General features: G+C 53.7%; 8 protein-coding genes across 8 annotated transcripts; 4 read left to right on the top strand and 4 right to left on the bottom strand.

Annotated features, from left to right (window-relative positions):
* Positions 1 to 31: 31 nt before the first annotated feature.
* BJX67DRAFT_381583 (putative GABA permease (Uga4)) lies at positions 32 to 1,549 on the top strand (the record flags this gene model as incomplete). The annotated part of the gene is made up of 4 exons (XM_071033040.1): positions 32 to 577; positions 667 to 753; positions 835 to 1,312; positions 1,407 to 1,549. Coding segments are annotated over 4 exons (1,254 nt in total), but the record flags the coding sequence as incomplete, so codon positions are not given.
* BJX67DRAFT_120790 (putative GPI anchored protein) lies at positions 1,495 to 2,351 on the bottom strand. Its single transcript, XM_071024429.1, has one exon. The coding sequence runs from the start codon at positions 2,239 to 2,241 to the stop codon at positions 1,651 to 1,653; it is 591 nt and encodes a 196-aa protein (XP_070885932.1). The 5' UTR covers positions 2,242 to 2,351; the 3' UTR covers positions 1,495 to 1,650.
* A 419-nt stretch (positions 2,352 to 2,770) lies between these two features.
* On the bottom strand, positions 2,771 to 5,091 carry BJX67DRAFT_381581 (anoctamin family protein; the record flags this gene model as incomplete). Its single annotated transcript, XM_071033039.1, has 4 exons — positions 2,771 to 4,411; positions 4,454 to 4,748; positions 4,800 to 4,953; positions 4,998 to 5,091. The coding sequence occupies 4 exons, from the start codon at positions 5,089 to 5,091 to the stop codon at positions 2,771 to 2,773; spliced, it is 2,184 nt and encodes a 727-aa protein (XP_070885931.1).
* Positions 5,092 to 5,373: 282 nt separating this feature from the next.
* On the top strand, positions 5,374 to 6,186 carry BJX67DRAFT_120854 (uncharacterized protein). Its single transcript, XM_071024431.1, has one exon. The coding sequence runs from the start codon at positions 5,656 to 5,658 to the stop codon at positions 6,100 to 6,102; it is 447 nt and encodes a 148-aa protein (XP_070885930.1). The 5' UTR covers positions 5,374 to 5,655; the 3' UTR covers positions 6,103 to 6,186.
* Positions 6,169 to 7,498, bottom strand: BJX67DRAFT_120812 (flavin reductase family protein). Its single transcript, XM_071024430.1, has 2 exons — positions 6,982 to 7,498; positions 6,169 to 6,925 (listed from the first exon to the last, which is right to left on the bottom strand). Exons 1-2 carry the CDS (start codon positions 7,033 to 7,035, stop codon positions 6,272 to 6,274), a joined length of 708 nt encoding a protein of 235 aa, XP_070885929.1. The 5' UTR covers positions 7,036 to 7,498; the 3' UTR covers positions 6,169 to 6,271.
* Positions 7,499 to 7,509: 11 nt separating this feature from the next.
* BJX67DRAFT_120714 (Rho family small GTPase) lies at positions 7,510 to 8,663 on the top strand. Its single transcript, XM_071024428.1, has 4 exons — positions 7,510 to 7,561; positions 7,671 to 7,790; positions 7,895 to 8,276; positions 8,359 to 8,663. The coding sequence occupies exons 1-4, from the start codon at positions 7,542 to 7,544 to the stop codon at positions 8,431 to 8,433; spliced, it is 597 nt and encodes a 198-aa protein (XP_070885928.1). The 5' UTR covers positions 7,510 to 7,541; the 3' UTR covers positions 8,434 to 8,663.
* BJX67DRAFT_120712 (putative membrane bound cation transporter) lies at positions 8,350 to 11,368 on the bottom strand. Its single transcript, XM_071024427.1, has 2 exons — positions 11,223 to 11,368; positions 8,350 to 11,094 (listed from the first exon to the last, which is right to left on the bottom strand). Exons 1-2 carry the CDS (start codon positions 11,224 to 11,226, stop codon positions 8,894 to 8,896), a joined length of 2,205 nt encoding a protein of 734 aa, XP_070885927.1. The 5' UTR covers positions 11,227 to 11,368; the 3' UTR covers positions 8,350 to 8,893.
* A 2,551-nt stretch (positions 11,369 to 13,919) lies between these two features.
* Positions 13,920 to 16,785, top strand: BJX67DRAFT_372369 (nucleoside phosphorylase domain-containing protein; the record flags this gene model as incomplete). The annotated part of the gene is made up of 5 exons (XM_071031236.1): positions 13,920 to 13,939; positions 14,752 to 15,098; positions 15,165 to 15,794; positions 16,302 to 16,378; positions 16,690 to 16,785. 5 exons carry the CDS (start codon positions 13,920 to 13,922, stop codon positions 16,783 to 16,785), a joined length of 1,170 nt encoding a protein of 389 aa, XP_070885926.1.
* Between the last annotated feature and the right edge of the window lie 67 nt (positions 16,786 to 16,852).

Below are 16,852 nucleotides of genomic sequence, written 5' to 3'. Positions count from 1 at the left end.
CCCATTCTGTCCACCATGTCGTTACAGAGAACTGACTGGCGAAGATACGCTCTCCCTGCTCATCCTGGCCTGCATCTCCATCGCCCGCGACGGCACCTGGTCCGCCTCCAACGCGACCATCTACGGCCTTTACGCCGGCCTGATCGCCATCCACGCGGCCGCAACAATCCTCGCCAGCCCGCTCATGCCGCGCATCCAAACCCTCTGCATCTACATCAACGTCGCCCTGGTCGTGGCAACGGTAGTCGCCCTCCCCGCGGGGAAAGTCGCGCGCGGCGGCTCCCTCAACAGCGCGCGGTACGTCTTCGGACACCTCGAGAACCTCTCGGACTGGCCGGTGGGCTGGACGTTCGTGCTCGGGTTCATGTCGCCGATCTGGACAATCGGGTTCTTCGACTCGTGCGTGCATATGAGTGAGGAGGCGGTGCATGCGGCGCGCGCGGTGCCACGGGGCATTCTCTTCTCGGCGGCGAGTGCGTGTGTGCTGGGGTTTCTGGTGCTGAGTGTGTTGGCTGCGGTGATGGATCCTGTTGTTGAGAATACATACGGGACGGTCTTTGGGCAGCCCATGGCGCAGGTACGGTACCCTCCCTCGCACCCCGTCATCCTTTCAACCCTCTTTACAAGAACCAGAAGGGGGGGATATGCTGACAATATCACCTGCAGATATACCACGACGCCCTGGGCAAACTGGGCGCCCTAGGCTTCATGGCCGTACTTATCGTCACCCAATTCCTCATCGGACTCAGCCTGGTAATGAACCCCCTGAACATGCCACCTCATCCTCACCCTCGTTTGTTGTCTTCACTTCTGGAATGAAGCTCATATCCCCAGCTCGTCGCCGCATCCCGCCAAACATGGGCATTCGCCCGCGACGCCGCCCTCCCCTTCTCCACCCTCCTGCGCCAGATCCCTGGCGCCACCGTCAGCACCAGCAGCAGCAGCTGGAGCAGCCCCCTGATGCAAAGCCTCGCATACCAACCAATCAACGCAGTCGTCTTCCTCGCCGCAATCTGCACCGTCTTCGGGCTGCTCGCCCTGATCAACAACGTCGCCGCAAGCGCGCTGTTCTCGCTGTTCGTCGCGAGCAATTACCTCGCGTGGGGGACGCCGATCGTGTGTCGGCTTATCTGGGGCGAGGACCGACTGTCAGTGTCAGCGTCAGCATCAGGAGAACGGGAGAAGAAGAAGTTCACGCGCGGGGAATTCTCCACGGGCGACCGGGCGAGCAGGATCATTGCGGGCGTTGCGGTGGGGTGGTTGGGGTTTGGGCTTGTGCTTAGCATGTTTCCGGTTGTCAGGGGGCCGGATGGTGAGTTTCATCATGCTGTCCGCGGACGGGTTTTAATTTAACCCCCCCTTTTTTTTCTCTGACACGCAGGCTGACAATTGATTGTTGTTGACAGCTCGGGAGATGAATTACACGGTTGTGATCAATGGGTTTGTGTGGATTGCGTGCATGGCCTATTATTATCTGTATGCGCGGAGGTTCTACACGGGGCCGCGGACGACGCTGGCAGATGAAACGGGTTCGAGTTCAGAGAATTGAAGTTAAGTCAAGTCATGTCATTGCAGTCCAATGTTATATACATGCAATAGAGTCGGTATCCAACATAACATCAACATCATAATTTACCTGGGCAGAGTAGCTTAAAGGGCAGCGACAACACCCATCACACCCATCAGCCCAGCAACGCCCATGAACGGCGTCGCATACGCAGCGACATCATCGCTATCGGTCTCCTCAGCGTTCTCAGCATCACTGCCGTTATCCGTCGGCCCAGGAGTCTGCGTCGCCGTCGTCTGTACGCCGTCAGTACCGGTCGTCGTGACGACGGTGCTCGTCGCGGGATGGTCATCGTCGTCGTCGTCGTCGTCGAGGGCCGAGCTCACGCCATCCCAGGCAGAGTGAAAGTCATCAGAGGCGGTGGAGAAAATGCTCGAGCCTTCAGAGTAGAAGGAGGACCAGGCGGACTCGACATCAGACTCGGCGCCCGTGGCCCAGGTGGAGGCGCCGCTGGCGACGGACTCGATCCAAGATGAGATGTCGGTGGGGGCGGACGCGAGGTGGTCGGTGATGGAGTCGAAGATGGTTTCGACGGCAGTGCCAATGTCGCCGACGCCGTCAGAGACGTCGTCGATGATGTCGCCGATGTCGTCGCCAAGGCTGTCGTCGTCGTCATTCTGGGCGACGGCGAGGACAGAGGAGAGGAGGAGGGGAGCGGTCAGGAAGAGCTTCATTTTGAGGTCGATGGAGAGATAATTGGGAGAATCAGACAATTGATTGAGGTTGAGTGGATTGATTTGACCTCCGGGACAGGAGAGAGAGAGGAGATTTATATGAGATGAAGGCTGCGCCACACTGTGCCCTGTGGAGCAGTCCGTTGAAGATGAAATGAAATAATTTCTTCTGTCACGAATTCACTCAGCCTTGCTGATCTTAGCGTCCACTTGGGCCCAATGAATTTAGCCCTGCACCATCGCCGGTGCAGATGGTGCCACAGTCGGCTGTGCCTTTGGCCCTCCCATGGCTCAACTGCGGAGCCATCAACAGCACTTGTCCACACCGATATGCGGTTGCCTAACGATGCACCTGCTGAACATCTCGATGCAGTCATCCTTCGCCATTTCCAAGCCATCGAGCGCAGACCGTCTGACACTGTGCACCATTATGACGCGTCTCGTCCCACCTCTTGGAGTCCCAGCCCTACACCTCCACTCGAGAAAAGGTTTGCGGGGATCTGACGGCAGAGCAAGAATTCTTCCATAATTACAATTCCTTTTCTATTTTTGGCCCCCCCTGTCCTAATGCCCTGATGATGCGAACCCCGTCCTCCAGCACCTGGTTTGGCCTCCGAGACCAGAACCGCCGCTCGGTGTGCAGCATCGCCTCGCGCAGCACCTCGTCAGACTGGGGAGATGGGGGATCTGTCGCACTCGTGAAGACGCTGACTCGGCCCCGGAATCGGACTCGCAGCTTTCCCCGTGGTGGACTCCCCTCCGAGGCGGTGGCTTTGAGATAGCCCTTGCGCACTGCATATCGCTTGGCCGCCTCTCGCCGCAGCGTGCGACTGAGGACCTTGCGGAGACCCGTGCTGACCGCAAAGCGCATTCCAAGGTATGCCCACTCTGAAAGGAGAAGGGTGAGCAGCAGCGACGACACCCGAATCTCGGCCATGCCGTCGCGGTACAGGTAGACAATGGCGGCGGTCGACAACGTCCCCAGCCAGCTCAGCACCTCCAAGCCTTGGAGGGATGGGCCAATGGAATCCGCCCGGATCGGCGGTGGCCGTTGGCATTCCAGGCTGAGTTTGAAGAAGTCTCCACGTAGTTCGAGCCAGTTGTTCACCAAGAACCCTAGAGCCACGAGCGGCCATGACGACCCGAACAGGGTCAGGTATCCGAACTGCACGCACATCTCCAGGGTATCCTCGTGCACGTTGTACTCGTCGGCCTCAGCCTCGTTGCGCACTCGCGACAGAAAGGCGCTCTCATCGGGATCGTCGAAGAGCACCTGGCTCGTGCCTTGCGAGACTCGACGTCGATTCTGGACTGCCGCCTGTCGAGTGCGATACTCGCGCCACTTCTCCAGCGCTACTCGCTTCACATACGGGAGGACCACCTCCTCTCCAAAGCTCAGCACCTGGCCTGTCAGAGACAGATACATCACCTCCTGCTTCAGCCGCCCGGGGTCGACGGAAAAGTCTCGAGGCATATCGGCAGGGGCCTTGCCCTGGAAGCTAGGAATGTTGAGATGAGGTACGAGCCTCGCGCCGAAGGGAACGTACACGAACGCGGTCAGGACGGTGGGAAGGAACGCAGTGATGAAATGCGTCACAAACTGCTTGGCTGTCTGTGCAAGGTCGTACTGATCCTGGGTCCGATAATTCTCGTACTGGGTCAGTCTGGTGGCAATGCTGTTGAGGAGGCCGCTAATGGACGGCAAGCATAGGGAAAAGATAACGGTAGGAAGGAATTCCAGATAGCCCTTCAATGACCCGGTATAGACCTCTGAGATGAAGACCTCGAGAGCGAACGTCGCGACTATCAAACCACCGAGGGCTAGACTGGCGATCGAGGCAAACGGCACCAGCAAAAGCTGGCGGAGGAACTGTCGGTATGGAGAGAAAACCTGGACAACCTCGCCGGTGATAGGATCTCGCACCTCTTTCTCCCAGACATACTGAGTCCGCGTCACTTTGAGAGCCCCGACGCCGTTGACCTGCCAGCGAAGGCTGAGATCGGTTTCGCGGATCTTCCAATACTCGACAAAAACTATGGCCCAGAGACAATCCCCTATCGCGAACGGGATCGAATAAGAGCCCCAGTGCCACCAGCAGACCACTCCCCAAGCAGCTGGGAAGGCAAGAAATAAAGAGTATGAATGGATGAAAGCGAAATAGAACGCAACCTGGCTCATCAGCATTGGCCAGAGCTGTCGTATGGCACTCACCTTCTCCCCGAACAACGCGCGAATGGAGTCCAAGTCTTCTGCAGTTAGGAGGATTGTCCTACTCCATTTCCGCAATAGCTCTGCATTCGCAGCCTGATCATGCAGCGGAAACGCGGACGCTACGTTCTTCCACCTGCCATGTCTAGGTGTTATATGAGCACCTCCGAGCTTCTTTTGCCAGGTAACAGCGTGATAGACCGATCGAAGGGACTCCGCGGGGGTGTCCGCGTCTGCTATCGTGTCGTCGTCGCCCACGGGAAGTTCGTGAATAATGCCGTAGAGCCAGTCTTTGACCCTGGGTGCGATTAATCCACCGTAGGTGCTATGTTGGGTGAGACGTACGCACCTGGAATGGTAGACTAAACTGCCCAGATGGGCACTCGGGACCCGGATAAAGACCAGGAGTGACGCTCCATGACCGTGGCGCACCTGCGTCTCGAGATGGGCGTCGTCGAGATCGCGCAGGAGGGATTCGAATTCGTCGACTGCTTTGGATATCTCTTCAAGCGGTTAGACCGTCTTCAATGCAAACCGGGGGTCTTACCAAGCGCTTCAAATTGATAGTGGACGACCCAGTCGACTCCGAAATTGTCCCATTGTGCCTGATCCGCAGGCTTGTGACTCGAAAAGAGACTCATGCGGCTATGGAAGATTCAATGTGAGGGGAGGTAGAGCAAAGGAGAGGGTGAAAGCATTTATGGGCGGCAGGAGACGTACAATCCTGCAAGGTTTCGGTAGGCGCTGGCATTGCCGGATTCGAGAAGGAGCGATCCGGACACGTTATAAGAGCCGGTGGGGTTCTCTCAATAGTCTCGCAATCATTCAGCGGTCCTCATGGATTCTCCGTTGACAGGAGTCATGTCCTGTACGCTCATCCATTTGGATCCCTTGCCGATAGCCAGTCACGCCTCAGCCCTACAGGGCTTGACCAATGCAATCAAGGTTTCGTTATATGTGGATTCGCTTGTGTAAATGGTCTGTGGATCTCAGAGAAACGAGGAATTTCCTTGTTATCAGAATTCTGCTGCCTACCGGACGCTGAGGGTATCCTCCGGAGGACAAGCGCATCTAAAGTGGGTTCAGGTGGAATACCTTTTGGACCAGTAATCGCCCTTGCAGGCATCAATCATTTCTCTGTCTCGAAGTATTCATTTCATGCTTCTGCAGGCGGAATAGCATCATACTGATTCCGGTGCATCCAAATGCACTCATCAAGGGAGGAGGAACCGAGCCTGGATTGGACATCATTTGTGCTTCAGTACATTAGAACCCCTTCCATTCTCACAAACCCTCGTCTACAAGCTTTTTCTCACAACATCTCAAACCACCTCGACCTATGCTCTCCGCGACTCTCGAACCGATGGTGCGCCAACTCTTCCCCGGCCAAAGTCTGGCCTTTGGTGTCAGCCTCGTCCTCTTCACCTTCATGCTCTTACCGACGTTGGTGGTGCTCCTCGCCGTCGTTGCTTTCTTTTTCTTCGTCTATCCGCAGCTTCGAAAGTCTGCATAGCCCATTTGGGTACGTGGCGACCTTGACTGCCTCATTAACTGTGCTAACCTGTTGGAGTTTTGTTACAATCATACGATTCCCGGGCGGTCCATATTGTACCATAGTGTATAATGACTACGACTTTAATGCGCAACCCTAACATGAGTGGTTGTACTATCACCTTCGAGAATAGGTATACTTGGCCAGTGTATCAGTAATTGGTGTTGGTGTATCTATGGACGTTTCATTCTTTATAGAGCTTCTCACTCAGATCTACCTCACACTGAGACCTTGCAGTATAACATCAATTCAGGACTACACAACCCAATCTACTCTCCACCCCCCTCCGCTTCTTTACCCTTCTCAAACCTCTCCCGATTCCGCTTCACACTCCCCTCAAGCCCATACAGCACATCCTCGTCCATCCCCGGAATAACCATGTCAAACACCTCCCGCACAACCGTATACTGATAATATCCACACCGCGCAATCGGCTCCGTCCTGTGCACATCCAGCAGCCCCTCCTCATTCAACACCCGATCATCAATATGCACACCCACAACCCTCCCAATGACCACATCCACCGTGCCCATGGGCGGATTCCCCGGCAACCGGAGCGTGGAATGGTACTCACACTCGAACTTGACGGGACTCTCACGGACCATGTCACATTTGACGAGGGAAGCCTGCTCGGGCGTGAGATTCGCATGCGCGAACTCGTCGACGCCGTAGGGGAGCTGCTGGGCGGATTTGTTGACGGCGTCGCGGAGGGCGTAGGTCGCGAGGTTCCAGACGAAGTGACCGGTGGCCTCGACGTTGCGGACGGTGTCCTTGCGGGTGTTGTTGACGGTTTGGTTTGCGCTGAACATTACGTAGGGCGGGTCGAACGTTAGGTTGTTGAATTGGGAGTAGGGGGCGAGGTTGTTGACTCCTGAAGGGGATTTTGTGGATATCCACCCGATGGGGCGGGGGATGACGCAGGCCTATACAATGTGAGAACCCGGCCGAAGGTGAGATAGGAAGGGAGGAGGGCGGGTACCTTGAACGGATCGTGGGGTAGGCCATGGTCGGTGACGCCGGGCTTGTAGAACATGTTGATAGAAGCTGTGTCCAGCAGACCTGGCAATAAAGGCCTTGGCCATTGAATGCCCTTTTAAAGCTTTCATCTGCAGCCGGAATTCTTCCGCTGAGGGGTAATCCAGAATACCAGCCGAAGTCGGCCGAGCGACGGGTTTAATTAGGGTTGGATATAGATTTGCCTTGATGCGTGTTCGACGGCAGTCCATCAAGCTAAGAGCCAGAAAAATGCTCGCTGCAACTGGTCGTCATCACAACTATGTCTGGGATGTCAGGGATCATAGCCATCCCGACAGAGGGACGCCTCCAAACGCTCGGCTTGCCGTTCGTCGAGCTGAGTTTGACGAGACTCAGGGATAGTCAAGTGTATCTGTCTTTTCAGAGCCAGAAATAGCTTCTTGAATATCCCCAGGCGTCAGGTGATCAGAGCTCGTATTCAAGCCTTCTTCCGATCTCCTCCCTCTCACCTCCTATCAAAACACCTTTTCGGCCGTTCGAAAGGACCAAATCCGGAAATCCGTAATGGTCCTGTCAGATTTCAAGTACTCCTCCCCCATCCCTTACATCCTCGCCCTCTTTCTTTGCGTACCGATCTGCCCTACCTTCTTTTCACTCGAAGCTCGCTAATCCATGCGGCTACTGCACCCGTAGAGGTGTCGTTGTTGGCGATGCCACCGTCGGCAAGACATCCCTCCTTCTCACCTACACAACAGGCCAGTTCCCGGCCGAGTATATCCCGACGACAGCACACGACTTTGGCGGGAGTGCGACGTGAGTATAATAAGTTCTTTCTTTTCCCCCTACTCATCGCGACCGGCCGCTCAGCGCCTTCAAGTTCCCTCCAACCAACCAATCAAGCGCTGAACCACCGATAGGATCAACGGTAAAACATACACCATAGCTCTCTACGACACCGCCGCCCAGGAGGACTACGACCGCCTCCGACCTCTAGCATATCCAGGGACAGACGTCTTCCTCATCTGCTTCAGCGTCGCATCCCCGCCCTCACTCAGGAGCGTGCGCGACAAGTGGCTCCCGGAACTCCGCCGTTTCGTCTCGCGCGATATCCCCTTCCTGCTCGTCGGGACGAAGGTCGACCTCCGCGATGACCCGCAGACGATCAAGGACCTTGCCAGCCGGGAGATGCAGCCTGTTAGCTGGGAGGAAGGGGAGCGCGTTGCCAGGAAACTGTCGGCGGTCAAGTATGTCGAGTGTTCGGCGCTGGAGCAGGTCAATCTCAAGGAAGTGTTTGACGAGGTAGGTAGATGAAGCTCCTTGAGAGTACCTATATAGAGTATAGTATGGCACTAAATTACTGATCTGTACTTATTTTTACTAGGCTATTGTCGCCGCAGTAGAGGCACCGCGGGAGAAGAAGAAACACCACAAAGACCGGTCTTGTCTCTTGCTGTAAATACGTTTTTTATTAGAGTTCTTCAGTCGGATTCTGGTGGTCTATTAGTGTTCTCGGACGCGTTGCAGCTGTTGACTGGCATTCATACAGCTTCCTTGTAGCGTGAATCTCGGAGTAAAGATTCTAGCGAACATGATGAATACGCCGCTATAAATATTTTAGACAATGCAAGGCCATCTACGAGGTGCGACGATGCTTGCGAAAAAGAAGCCAAAGCCGTTTTTAGGATAAGTAGGACTTGAACACAATCAATTTATTACCGCGTACGAAGGACTCGATTGCGGGCACTAGAGAATCACAAAAATTGGGCGGTTCGACTCGATCCCCGCCTGTTCATGACTATCGGCATGACAACATTCATCAAAGAAACAACCTCTTAATACCATTGTCCAACTGCGCCGGGGTTGAACCAAGCACACGGGTAGCAGACATCGTGCGTCAGCATCGAGATCACGACTGTCTATCCGCCAGCCCCAAGGTCGCTCGACTGGTCGCTTCCGGGATAATAGAAAGCGGCAACCGCGATAATCACATACGCAGCGATCAACAGCGCACCTTCAAGATAGTTGCTCCGCCCGTCAAGCACGAGAAAGTTGACTACGAACGCAGTAACGAACAGGGAGATCGTCTCGAACAACGTAAAGTACAGAGTCATGTCCTTGTCCATGCACCAGCCCAGTATGACTACCAGGGGTGTCACAAAGATTGCGATCTGAATACTGCTGCCGACCGAGACGCCAATCGAGAGATCCATCTTGTTCTTCGTGGCCACCGTCACAGCTGTTACGTGTTCCGCGGCGTTGCCAACGATGGGAAGGATGATCAGGCCGATGAATGCCTCGCTGACGGAGGAGCTTTCAACCATGGCTGGGATAGCGTCGACCAGGAATTCGGCACAAACTGCAACAAGACCGGTGGATAGAAGCAACATGACGATGGCGGCGGTACGGGACATTTCAGGCTCGGGGGCTTCCTGTGGTTGAGAAGCGGTCGGGTTGACGGCACCCGGAAGACGTGCGGCTACCCTTGCGAACTGAACGGCATTACCGACTGGAGGCTGGCGTTGCGGAAGAGGGTGCTGCGACAGTGAAGGGAGGGAATGCGAACGTCGCAGTCCGTTGAAATTTCCCAACGGGTCCGCTCGGGTAGTGCCCGCAGGAGGTGGGCTGGCGAATACGGTGTTGGACAGCAAAGATGGTAAATTTGGGCGGAAGGGGGACCATCTCCGAGGAGGAGAGTCGGGATTTTCGATACCTTCTGGCACGGCAAGCGCGGAGACACGGGCATTCAGGGCCGGCTGGGATGACGATTCGGGCATCGGCGGTTGAGCCGCCCTTTCTCGGTGCTTGCGAGCCTTCTTTCTCCTCTTGCGCTCACGCTTGCCAACCTTCCGGTCTTCGTCATCGAATTTGACACTCGTTTCTGGGTTGCCGAAGTCTCTCGACTGCGGATCGAGCGATCGAGCAGCACTGGCATCAGCGGGTTGATGATTCTCGTCGCCAAAATCAACGATATACGAGCCAGTGTCATCACGTTGGCCAGGGCTCGAGGAACTCGTGGAGCTCAACTTGCGAGGCGCGCTTACAGAAGGCACGTCGACCAAAGATGATTTTCTCGGTAATACCGGCGATGATGTACCGCGTGAACTAGTGCTGGATTTCCTCCGCCTCCTGTACTTCACTGCTCGTTTGATTCGTTTTGCGGTTGTCCATGATGAAGTTGTATCGTCGGACTCATCCGATGACGAGCTGCTCGAGGAGTCGGATGATGAATTCATGAACTCCGCCAAAACCCCGGGATGAGACTCCTCATCAATGATTTGCTGCGGGATACTGGCATAGAGGTAGGCATGCGACTTGAGTTGGAAGACGATATACAGAACGTATACGAGAAGAAGCACGACACTGGTTCCCCGGGACACCTTGAGGGTAGATCGATCCGCGTCTTTGGAGTCCTTGAATGAGGCGTGAAATGCGGTAGGTAAGAGCAGACTGGTAACAGCCAAGCTGAGAAGGCATGCGCTCATCTGGGTGACGGTGCTGTTGTAGATTTGTTCCTGGAAACGCAGACCTCCCAAGAGGAATGCCATTCCGAGAATCAATAAAAGGTTCGCAAGGATAGATCCCAGCAGAGAGGCCTGGACGATTCGGATTTCATTCTTGACAAGAGCAATGATGAAAATGATCAGTTCCACTGCGTTGCCAAAAGTGACGTTGAGCAGTGCTCCGATGGTATCGCCCAGTCTGCTCGCGACACACTCGGTAGCATGACTTAGAATGCCGGCCAAAGGGATGATAGCGACAGCGTTCATCGCGAAAATCACGGCCGGATCTAGTCCAACAGCCTCAACGGCAATGCCGATCGGCACGAAGACCAAGAGGACATTGACCCAGCTGTGGCAGAGAGCAGTTCTGGTGTGGCGGACGAAACGGATGCTTCCAGCCTTCATACGAGGGAGGAGCCCCGGTTTCTCAGATTGTTTTTCTCCATCTGTTGGCGAGCCCGAGCCAGTCGGGTCACCAGCTTGTTTATTCACTTGATCATTTCGTATAGGGGGTTCATCCGCTTCCTGAGAGGGTTGAGTTGTTCCTGACGAGGGTCCCTCCTGCTGTGAGTTTGCGCTGGTAGATGCGTGAGCTTTCGCCCACGAATGAATCCGGTCTAAGGGAGAAGAAAACCCGGTTAGTATCTCGTTTTGATGATCTTCGTTCAGCACGCAGCAAGCCAAGCGCAGGGATGGAGACGCCAAGATGGTCTCTCTTGGGAGACGGCGGGCAGGGAGGACTCACGCATAAATTCAGGACCAGGAGTAGCGGTCGACAGCAGATGCAATGCAGAAAGACGCCGGAAAGGCTCGAGGTGAGGGAGATGGGTACGAAAAGGAAGAAGCAAACAAGGCTTCAGGGGGAGAAAAGCTTCAGGAAGTGGCCAAGGGCGAGGCTAAGCCTCTGTTTTGTACGTATGCCAAGACTCTCCCGCCAGTCCTGTATCACGTCAAGGTCCCTGATATCATGGGCCCCGATTTCCGCGACTGGCGCTCTTTGTCCCTTTTCCTGCGAATGAGCAGTCTTTCCCACTCAAGCAGTGACTGCACTCCTGCAATCTCCGGATATTACCAAAAGACACCCTTTTCTCCCTCCTCCCATTGCGCCGGGCTGATTGTGAGTACCCAGGCTGGGATCCGCCCAAAACACGAACACATTACTTTGCATCACAGTCCACGATGAAGAGACACTGGATATCCTCCTGCAAGGAGTCATCCACGGTGTCCACTTTGGCCTTCTCGCATGGCACAGCCATCATCTGGAATCTTCCTTGACAGTCTTTTTCCACATGAACTTGAATGACGATCATCCCTTTGGTATTATCGGCCTTGTAAGGCCACCAATAAAACCCCGTGGCGCTGCCGCCACTTTTTGAAATGCGGGCTTTTATTGGTCGTTAGGGGCCAGGGGCTGAGCGACCCACTTCGGAGTCGATTATCCGAAATCCCGACGTTTACCCCAATACGACTACGTACGGGAAACTTACACGCCTCATCGACGTCAGAGTGATGTGCAGTGGACGCGAATGCGAATGTCCAGGTTGAGATGAGAAACTCCCCTTCAATTGAGCAAGGAGTGTGAAAATGATTCAGAGTCTGGGGGTATACCATTGACAGATCGAGATTCCCGGCAGTAGACGTGGAAGTCCGGGTCATGCCCCTTCTTTCTCCGCGAGCCAGACTTCGACTCTGCCGAATTTATTCGTCATGTTGACATTTCGGAAACGACGTCCACAAGGCATATTGAGGATGAGCATGTTTGAATCTTCAAATGTTCCTCTAACAACACTGACGAGATATGCCCTGCGGCAGGTGAAGGGGCCCGGGGGTCCGTGGAAGGAAATGTTGATGCCGACAACGCATCCCTTGCACCTGGCAAGGTTTTTGACTGTGGAAAAGGATAGCTGTGCATGCTTCTCCTATTGCATGAAATCTTCCTGGAAGGTTCTGCGGACCGGCAATCTTTTGTTGAAGCCTCCAGGTAAAGGAATCTGCACGAGCGAACTTCGCCAAGGGACAATAGCGAAGCTAGAAGCTACCGTAGGGTATACCTCTTTTCTTTATCCTTATGGGTTTGAGTATGGGTTTAGTTTCTCAGATAGTTAGGTTCTTCTTCTTAATCATCTTCATCATCTCGCATGTCTAATTTAGATTTTTCGAATAATTGTTTCTTGCCTTTTCCATGCAATATTTGGCCATAACCTTATAAAAATGACGAAGCTAGAATCTTGATTGTGTTGCAGGGATATATATTCGCGCGGACATACAGTCGACGAAGAAAACCCAACAAGCTATTATGCGCAATAGCCCTACCGTACTATCCATTCCCGGAGATCCTTGTGCTATCGCACCTTCCCTCACCAAAATTATACACTTGACAGGCTGAGGGTATTCGCAGGTCGCAGGATAGATGAATGCGAAAAGCCACAGTCAGATAACTCTTATCCTCCTGTGAGTAGTATTGCTGGCATAAGCGAAATACGCTCTCAACATAGCCGATAAATCTGACATCCCCGTTACATATTTTTTCACCACACTTGACATGATTTGCACGGGATACAGACGCACCCGAAATGTCCTTCTACTGTTCACATAACAAAATGTTTCTGGACCTTTACCTTAAACTGGCGCTAAGATAGGTACTAGCAGCCACGGGAATAGCTATATATGCAAAAGAACCATAACGTATCAACCCTGTGAATTTTATGGGCATCTGGGTCTTCAAACCACGCCGACAACTGAACACACTGCTTTCCTGGAACAACATATCTTGGTTCAAACTGGTCAATAATGATTGGTGTTCGAACCCAGGCAAGTTGCTCGAGAATAGTCCGGAATTCCAAGATAGGAAGTATTTAGAGATCATGGTTCCCAGGCCCTCGTTCGAAAGACATACCAGAAGATATCGGTACCGGTATGGAAACTCCCCCTCGAGGTAGCATATGCACCCAGGATTTGACTGACGGCAACAGGTTTGAAAATGGATAACTCAACGTTCCTTTGCCGGCCTGACAAAGACCGGCTCTTATGCATACGAGGTATGTACAATGTTCCGAGCCTACTATATCGACAATACGGTGACCCACATCTATCTTATGTGCTGCGAGCGTCTGCCATCAAGGTCCGTCGCGACAACGTCGGAATGCGCCCTGGCGAATAAGAGGGCGTGCCGGGTAGTCTTGGAAGCCGACTTTGTAAAAACGTCTTGCCGTTGAGCTTGGCCGAGCCTGGTTCTGCAAGAAGTCTCGTCGGACGGTTCACCAGGCTGGGCGCAAGCTGGCTGCGGCGCGATCTGAGTGTGTGGCTCCCAACGAGTCTTGGCCATTGACTTCGCGTGCATGATACTAATGATGAGTTTTAGCGCCGACAGAGATATGCGTGGTTGCGAGGGGGTTCTGCTCGTGGTCTTAAGTAGGGTCCTTTCTTCCCACTCTGGCTCTCAATGGTGACGAGAGCGTTCTGGTGTGGAAGCCAGGATACGAGGCTTCCTTGATATATTCAGACCCCGTCATCTTCCATCAAGCTCGGTCCGGTTCGATATTCAGCCTCACTTGAGTGTAAGACGTCAAGTGGCGATCTCTCGTCGTACGACTGGGGTGCACCATGCTTGCGAAACCCGGACATGTTCCGTCTTCCAGCTGGAGGGATGTTTACGACCGCGACGCCCTTCATGTAAAGCGACCAGTGAATGGCCCAAATCCATGCCACTACAGGCTGAATATTGAGTGCAAACGCCCAGTGGGGATTTCGATTATGACACGCCCCCACCAACACATGTCAGGGTTATTGATTTACGAATCGTCAAATCCAAAAGGACACCGCAAAGCTGCACTGATGACCCAAAGAGGTCCGCGGCAAGGCTGAACCGCGCGAAATCCGTGTTCCAATCGCGAGTTTTGACCCCTGCTTCTTCCCCAGTGTCCTGTTGGTTGGATTTATTTTTAAAGAAGCCTCAGCGCGAAGTCAGGTCCCGGGCGCTTACTCTCGATATAAAGGCACTTACCCCGCGACAAATCAAATATTAACCCTTATTACATCTCGGCAGCGACTTTGTATCTTACACTTCTACAATCACGGGTGGTAAACCTTTAATACTGAGCTTCTGCATGAATCTGTTCTGGACGGAGCAGGTGATACGCCCACGACCCGACAATGGACGGATTAGCGCAAGCGGGGGGTACGGAAGACACCGCAATTCTAGCGGAGAGACGCAGTTCTGGACTCGGAAACCAAGGAGCTAAGCAGCAAGAAAAGCGTGGAAACCGAAAGCTGAGGCATGAGGCCTATACCGTGGGGTGGGTGTGTGCTCTTAAATGCGAGTTCGAGGCAGCAAGACTCTTACTTGACGAAGAACACAAGTCGCTTGCGCAGCCTAGAGGGGATGATAATATTTACCTCCTTGGTCGCATGAAGGGACACAATATTGTGATCGCATGCGTGGGGATGGGGACGAGTGCTGCAGCGCATGCGGCAGCAAATCTTCTTCGCACTTTCCCCAACATTCGGTTCGGGCTCACTGTTGGCATCGGCGGGGGAGCTCCACTAGCACCAGACACCAGTGATCCACGGAAGGACATTCGGCTTGGGGATGTTGTTGTCAGTACAGCCAAGGACAGTCACGGTAAGCTAGACTTAGTCGAATTTGCTGGCACTCTCGCCTGACAGTGCTAACCTACCTGTCACCAAGGTGGTGTCGTCCAATACGACAAGGGAAAAATGATGCATGATGGGACGTTTGCTATTGCATCCCACTTGAACAAGCCGCCAACCATTCTCTCCCAAGCAGTTGTTCGATTACAATCCAACCACGTCTTAGGAAAAGGCAAAATGACCAGATACATCAATAAGATAGGAAAACTGGCCAACCAGCAGGATAATCTGAGTGACTATCGGTTTCCGGGCAGAGATCGAGATTTCCTCTTCAAACCTGATTACCCGCACGCTGGTGGAAGGGATTGTTCAACATGCGACGTGGGACAATTGCACGCTCGACTAGATCGTAAGTCGAACGATCCTGTGGTACATTACGGACTAATCGGCTCGAGCAATACCGTCATGAAGTCCGCAAGGTGCCGGGATACATTGCGATCCGACTGGAATGTTCTCTGCTTCGAGACGGAGGCAGCAGGTCTGATGGATAACTTTCCCTGTGTTGTCATCCGAGGTATAAGCAACTACTCCGACGACCACAAAAACGACGACTGGCGGCCCTACGCTGCTGTTGTAGCAGCTGAGTATGCAAAGGATCTCCTCCGGGTTATCGAGCCTGAACAAGTGGATAACATAGATACGGTGGTGATAGAGGTGACAAGGCGATGTAAGTGAAGATGCAATGAGATTCATAAACCGTCGATCCGAGTTGCCTGAAAGGCAGAGGTAACGATAAGCTCTAGCTGCTGACAATCAATAGTGGGTGGTCTGCAAACCAGGTGCAGGGAGGATTTTCGCAGGCACATGGCCGCGTTGAAAGTCTGCTTGAAGGCAAGTCGTGGATGAGTCATTTTATGCGTCTGAGCTGATGGGTTCAAGAACAGACTTGGTCGATAAGCTTGGTCAAACGCCGCTGATCCAAGCAGCAAAGGAAGGACACGAGAAGGTTGATCTTTCTACTCCTTGAGAGCCACGCCAAGGTGGACACAGAGGATGAGGAGTGCCACACGGCACTACTATATGCTGCCAAAGAAGGGCATAATGCAGTGCTCGTGAATTTGGTCGACCAAGACGGCCGATCGCCGCTGTCATGGGCGGCAATGCGTGCGCATCTCGAAGTGGTGCGGGTCCTTCTTGACAGGAACGCGACGATAGACTCGCCCGATAATGATAGTCGTACGCTATTGGCGACAGCGAAAGTCAAGGGCCATCGGGCTGCTGTGGATTATAACACATGGCCGAACGATGGAAGTTTCAGCCTCGAGCTCTTCTGACATTCGGCGTTGGGAGTGGAGGTGACCTGGTCAGCTTGGATAGGCCAGATGAGATAAACACAAGAGTGATGTGGTGGTCATGAGCTTCTTTCAATGAATGCAGCGGTCGTGAAAATGAGGCAGTAGTCGTGGCCTCAAACATTGGACTGTACAAACCCTGTCGTGGGTCAGAAATCCCGGCGTTGGTGGGCAGCTTGAAGTGAGGAGCTTGCGTGCTCCTCAACCTCCCACAACAAGACAGCACTCCACCAGGTGACTCAGAAGAGCATCTCAAGTTCCCATTACCAGAAATCAAGCGAAGTGAAGAGAAAGAAGTGTGGCTCAACTGTTCCACTCGCCATATCTTGGCTACGGACTCACAGCCACTCGACAAACTCCACGTAGCGTGAAGGAAGAAAATGCCTCAGAGATTGAGGAGTCATGGGTATCTTCCCTCCGCGCCAGGAGCAAG

Source organism: Aspergillus lucknowensis (assembly GCF_044049455.1).
Source record: "Aspergillus lucknowensis strain CBS 449.75 chromosome Unknown BJX67scaffold_22, whole genome shotgun sequence".
Taxonomy (NCBI): Eukaryota; Fungi; Ascomycota; class Eurotiomycetes; order Eurotiales; family Aspergillaceae; genus Aspergillus; species Aspergillus lucknowensis.
Note: the sequence above shows the minus strand (reverse complement) of the source record. Positions and strands in the feature narration are given on the sequence as shown.